Here is a 6741-nt window from a genome sequence, read left to right on the forward strand (position 1 = left end):
AATGAAAGAAATAATTATAAAAAAGGCTTTGAACGGAAGACAAAAGAGATATTTGCCTCTTGATAAGGACCTAAAAAACAAATTAAACTTAAGGACTGAATTTCACTAATAACAATACGAAAACTTTTCTTTGTGATCAGAGCAAAACGGAAGAATGATGTCTCTTATAGCAATCATGTTTTACTTGAGTTTAGGTGGAGTTTTACAGAAGATAAATGACTCAGTGTCTTTGTTTGTCTGACAGGGCTACGTTTCCAAAAGTAATTTTGATTTTTTAATTTGGAAGCTTGGGTGAAAAAAAATGTTTTCTCATCTGCCAAAAAATAACCAAAAAACTTGCAAGAACAGCATGGTGAAAGAAAATAAACTTGATATCAAGACACTTGTCCGTGTACAGTAACAATTTGAATTGCTGGGAGCGTTTTGCAACAATACCATTTCAGGCTTTTTCAATTAAAAAAAGGAGCATTTTAAGTGAGGTTTCAAAACGTATATAGTGGGGTGGAGGGGGGGGGGAAGCATGATGCCTTTTAGAGGTGGGGGAGCATGAAAACAATTCCAAGCTATAAGAAAAAGCTCAAATAGGACCATCTAAAATATGTTGTTGCCCTTTTTCCTCCTTTTCTGGCGATTTAGCGTTTTTGTACTTTGGCAGAGGTCAAGGGACTTATCTTACAGTTCACACTCACTGTCCCATTACCTCACATTCAGCATTTATACACTGATATCCTTCACTTTAATAATACCCTCGTTTAGTCAGGCATGATTGTATTGAAAAAAAATATTGTTGCCACTGACTAAAATTGTAAAAATGGGACTTTCGGTTAACCTTCAGCAAAAAAAAGCGAAACGCGCGAGTGACGTCATGACTCAGACAATACTCAGACAAACAAACCGAAATTGCGGACGATTTTCCTAAAACAGCCGGTGTGCCTAAAACATCGCATAGATTCCCACTATTTCGCTCAGAACAGCCAGCTGATTTTTTTCTGAGCCTTGTGGTGGTATAATATAATCATCTGCATTCTATTTTTAGACCTCGCACGATTCGCTATTAAAGGAGGCGTCCAGATGTAAATGAGGTGTTTTTTTTTTAAGAAGACAAGAACCATCCAGAAATAGACAAGTCTGGAACTTGGATGTGTTTGTTAATGGAATTTTTTTCGCGAAAAGTTCAAAAACATCTACGTTTTTTACTGAGAACAGCGGTCTATAATCTTTACGTTGTCGAAATCGAATTCCTGTTTGTTTTGCATACAGTGTTGCGCCAACAGGCAGTTCTCACTCACCCAATTTTATGCAATCTCATACTGAAACAATCATTTCTCATTTCTGTTTTCTTCTGACATAAAATTATTTTGATTCAAACCATTCATTTTTGAAGTAGAAACTACCGGCGTAATCAATAGATCGTCTCAAAAACATAATATCTCGCAATATTTCGTCTCGGGCATAATAAGAAGGATAAATACCCAAAATCGAGTCAATCGTAAAGTTGATATTGCATCAACAAATAACAATAAACAATATTCTATACGGAGGCTACTCTGCTCCTACTCTGCTCCTAGGCTATTCTGCTCCTGGAAGCAGAATAGCCTAAATGGGAATCCAAGTATTCCGCTGGAATAAGAAGAGCAGCCAAACGAACGCTAACTCGCATTATTTTAATTATTCTTATTCCGGATTGATCCCAAACGGACTCGCGCGCCCTTAGAGAGTACTTCCCTCTTAACCTCTCTTATATCTTTTGGTTCCCCTTTTACAGTAAAGACTTTTTATAAATATTTCTTCATTTTATTACCAAGAGTCTTAATGCAAGGAACGTTTTGTGCTTTATTATTTTATTGAACCTGTCTAAGAAGTGTTTCCAAAAGTATTCAAAACTTTTCTTATTTTTTTAATGAATCTTTGTAAGGAATAAAGAATAGTAAAACAGAAAAGGATTTTTCATACGTGATACAAATTACCGATAACCAAAAAATTAAAAAAAAAGAAAGTGTTAACTACTGAAAAATGATTTTAATATATTGTGAGCAAACAGCTGCTCGCCATATAATTTAACTTCAGAGTTTGTAACCCGTGGGGGTACTCCTATAATGGCCTATACGGGAAGGCTCCGCCCGAAAGGGGTACCTTTTTCAGGCTTCAGGTATTTAAAAGAATAGGGATTTTACAAGTTTAGGTATATTAAAGGACATGAAAAACTGTCATTGAGTTATTTAGAAGGGCCTTTAATTAAAATATTTCGAACAGACGCAATTTATGGCTGTATTATTTTAATTCATGAAGCGCTACGTGAAAATGACAAGAAAACGTCCTGTTCTAAGCCATGTCTTTTAGGTATATGAAAGGGGTACCTTTTTCAGTAAAAGGTATACAAAAGGGGTATAATGTCTGTCAAAATGGTATATAGAAGGGTAATGGGTTAAAGCTCAAAGGCGGAGCCTCTCTGTATAAAACTTTTTTTGAGTACCCCCCGGGGGTTTTACAATTTTTCTTAGGTGCTGGAGATGAAATCAGCTGTCAAAAAAGGCCTTTTTGTTTTTAAATTCCGAAGCGAAAATAAAATAATAAATTAGATACGCTATGTGGACAATGTTTTCTTAAAGAGAAAACGAGATTTAAAATAGTGAAAACCACCGATGATAGCAAATTAAATAAATTTTAGGCTTTCTTTTTTCCTCGCAAAGAACCGGTTAAGTACCAGTTAGTAATTCTAAAAATGAGGACAAACTACATTTTCTCATCTTGTAAATTAGTTTTTGAGTTTTAATCTTTTAAGACGCTGGAGTTGAAAAGAATGCCACCCCTCAATTAACAATTACGGCATAAGCTGTTGTACAAAGAAGTAATTTAGCCAAATTCTCCAACTTTTATTGCCTTGAGTTAACAGCATTTCTTAAAACAGGATAACACTTTGTTTTTTGCTGACCTTGTTTGGCTACAGCTGTTTGCATGATTGGGTCAAATGCCGGCGGAATAAAAAATCCAAAAGAGCGCAATATTGCTTGAGCTACATATTAAATCGTGGTGTTTACCTAAATTATGAGTACCTATCTATCGATTTTTCACCTGTTCAAAAGTTTTACTAGCTGAATAAACACAACTGAGAAGAAATGAAAAACTTCAAAGGTTAACCACTATAAAAAGGGAAAAACAGCACAATTAAATCGCTTTGTAGTGGGTACAATTCAAGATGATGCTTTTGTGCATTCTTCTCCTTGCGACTTCATCTCTGGCGGAAATCTTGGAGGATGATTCAGATCAAAAAGGCAAGTGGCATGTTCTCAATAATTATATTCAATTCAATTAACTTGATTTTTGTTAGGTTGTGCAGGAGAAATCATGACTGCTAAGACTCCTTTGTTTCACAGCAATGAATAATGCCTAACTAAGTATAAAGTTTATCATTTGACTAAGTTCATCGTGGAAATTGAACACAGGTAACGATTGGATTATAGCCGTTGCGTTTTAGGTTTTAAGATATATGCGCAGGTTTTCATTCTTCGCCTTAATATTGTATTGTTCTTCGTCTTTAAGATTCCTTAGACGGGGAGTATTTTGAAGGGGACTTGAAGCTATCAAGAGAACAGATGCAAGAACTGAAATCTGGTATCGTCGGTGGAGCTCGAGGATTGCGGAAAAATCGTCAGTGGCCTGGAGGAATTGTTTATTACACGATTGACACTCGTAAGTAGAACTTGAAATATACAAGTAGCATCCCCACTCTTCTTCTTTTTCAGGCCGACTGTTTTCCTTCAATTCAGAGGATCAAGTGTTCCACTCTAGCAGTTATTGAATAACTATGACCTTAAAAAAAAAACATACCCGCAACAATCGAAAATCCAAAGATCACAATGAGCTAGTAAATGAAGAAAAAGGCAAAAGTCAAGTTTGTATTTTCCGATAATAACGGGATGGAGAATAGTCCAGTCCCTGAACTCTCCTTCCGCGCGCCTTTTATAGGGGCTGAACCCAGGCGCGCGAAGAGAGAGTCCAGGATAACTTGCATGCGCATGCGCCATTTTTTCCCCCAAAATTGGGGGAAAAACCATATTTGGCAGCGCTTCTGAAAACGCGCTCGCACAGATGACGAGTTCAACTACGCGACCGTGTACTAAAGCAGGATCACCGGAATAACTTGGAAAAAGCCTATCTTTGCAGTCAGTGTCTGCTAAATGCTAACGGCCAAGACAAAAATCGCTATCCGTCAACTATTCCTAGTATTTTGTACCTTTTTATTGAATTGGTTTTGGATGCAATTGAGCGCAGTTTTTTTCTTGCATTTGACGCCACACTCCTCGCTTCTGATTGGTTCGTTCTGAGCATGCGCATGCAAGTGATCCTGGACTCTCTCTTCGCGCGCCTGGGTTCAACCCCTAAAAAGGGCGCGTGGAAGAGAGATTTCAGGGACTGGACTAGATGGAGAATAGAGAGAAGAAAATAATAAATTTCTCGCCCTCGTAGGAAGTCCTCGATTACTTACGCGCAAAACGGAATATTATGGATCGCAAACATAAGCAACGAAATCAATAGAAAAAGAACGAACAGAAAATTACAACCCACATTCCCATGCAGCAATTGTGTTTCTTGTTTGACTGAAGTAAATATTATTAGTGCACCTTCAAGAAAACATTTCAGTTAATTCAGAAACAATAACATTTCATTTTATCATTTGAAAGTGGCACGGAGGCTACCCAAAAGGCCTTTCGGATCCCTAATTCCTGTTCACACTTATTACATAAGCGCAGGGAAAAGCGCAAGAGAATGGAAACTGCAATGAATAAGTCACTAAAAAATAAGTATTACAATGTAATAGTATTCAAGTCAATAGACAACTTTCGACATGTTAAATCGTAGGATTGAAACTTAAGAAATCACATGGATGATTAAATAAAACCTCGGCATAATGTTGAATTAATATATCTGGTTTGGTCTATAGTCAACCAGCTGTCATCAGTGTACGACAAAAGTTAAATGGCTTAATGCGTTTTTGTGATTGTGATTGTGCTAGTATACGTAATTGGTTTATGGTCATTCTTTTAGGCCGACCATTAAGAAAGGCGGTTATCCACAGCGCGATAAGAGAATGGGAAGAGTTCACTTGTATCAGATTTAAGGAAAGAAAATCAGGCGAAAGGGCCTACATAGAGTTTATGGTTGGAAAAGGGTAGGTACTATATACATTTCTTTAAGGAATCACGGGAACAAGTTCAAATCTTTTTTCTTTATAAATATTTGTTACAATAAAAGGTTAGACGTGACGTACATTTATTTTCATACTTTATCAAATTTCTACAATATGGAAATTTGAAAATGCACACATGGATGCAAATGAATATCAGTTGTAACGAAGAATGTTTGGTGACCACATCATGTTTCATTTTTGTCAATTTGACGTATCTTTCAAAGCTTTGCAACACGTTATCTGCTCATTTTCATCTCGTATTTGTCTTACTCAGCTTTCTATTCTTGCGTAATATTTTCCGGTTTCTCATTGCAGTTGTTATTCAACTTCAGTTGGTCGTTCGGGATACAAACAACAGATTTCACTCGGATTTGGCTGCGCAACACATGGCGTAGCAGTTCATGAAATTGGACATGCTCTTGGTAAGCACATCTTATACAGAGGAGACTGTTGCCATAAACAATGATTCGATCGATTTAGTAGTAGTGTCTCCTCTGCCAAAAGAGCTGGCGTAATCTACTTATTTTTTCCATTATCGCTGTCAGAACAACAGCAAACAAATAACAACTTTAAGTAAAATGTTTGCGTGCATTTTAGGATTCTGGCATGAACAAAGTCGGCCCGATCGCGATCAATACGTGGAGATTTTATGGGACAACATCAAAGAAGGTGAGAACTGAAATGATAAAAAAATTATACACAGGTTTAAACAGAAAACATGCAAAAATACCGTCTAAAATCAAAGTAACAAAATGAATGGGCTAAACGATCCAAACTTTGACTTGTTCACGTCCTTAAGGCTCGTGATTATAGTACTTAGAGTGGAATATTAAATAAATCATTTATCCGAAGGATTAACATATAATACGAACGGACATTTTGCTCATTGCTCTTATTACTTAAACCATCGAGTAAGGTGTATTTTACATTTTTTTTTCTACCTATCTAGACTCGAAACACAACTTTAACAAATACAGTCACGGAATGATCGACAGTCTTGGCAGTCCGTATGACTACAACTCCATAATGCACTACAGGAAGCGTGACTTTGCTAAGTGGCCATGGATGACTACCATCAGAGCCAAGAACGGCAATTCTCTCGGAAGATTTATGCATCTCAGTCCTCTGGATATCGAACAGATGAACAAGTATTACAATTGTAACAAGAAATGAGATGGTGAGTGAAATTTGTACCACATTAGGATGAAAGCATAGTGTATTAAAGTACCCCCCCCCCCAACCCCTTGGACATGAAGTGGATGCATACTCTTTTACGAAATCATTCATACAAAAAGTCATTCTGTGGTTTAATACAACGTACAATTTAAATATCTCTCCAACAATAGAGCAACTTTTATTTGGAATTACCTCTAACTTATATGAGAAAAGTATGACCAACAAATTCAATTACTTTACACTACTTATGCTCTATTATATCTATAATTATAAATTAAATAATAAGCCTATTGTCTTCCATGACTTTGTGAATGCTGCACAACAAAGAGAACTAATTGAAAACACCGTTGATAACTCAGAAACCAATAGAGGGTAAA

At 36.5% G+C, this 6741-nt stretch overlaps 1 protein-coding gene across 1 annotated transcript; it reads left to right on the forward strand.

The window, feature by feature from the left end:
- The first annotated feature begins 3196 nt into the window (after positions 1 to 3196).
- Positions 3197 to 6361, forward strand: LOC144641150 (zinc metalloproteinase nas-6-like). Its single transcript, XM_078500197.1, has 6 exons — positions 3197 to 3272; positions 3541 to 3694; positions 5015 to 5170; positions 5504 to 5610; positions 5786 to 5857; positions 6138 to 6361. Exons 1-6 carry the CDS (start codon positions 3197 to 3199, stop codon positions 6359 to 6361), a joined length of 789 nt encoding a protein of 262 aa, XP_078356323.1.
- Positions 6362 to 6741: the final 380 nt, after the last annotated feature.

Source organism: Oculina patagonica, unplaced genomic scaffold (assembly GCF_052425735.1).
Source record: "Oculina patagonica isolate OP01 unplaced genomic scaffold, crgOcupat unplaced706, whole genome shotgun sequence".
NCBI classification, from domain to species: domain Eukaryota; kingdom Metazoa; phylum Cnidaria; class Anthozoa; order Scleractinia; family Oculinidae; genus Oculina; species Oculina patagonica.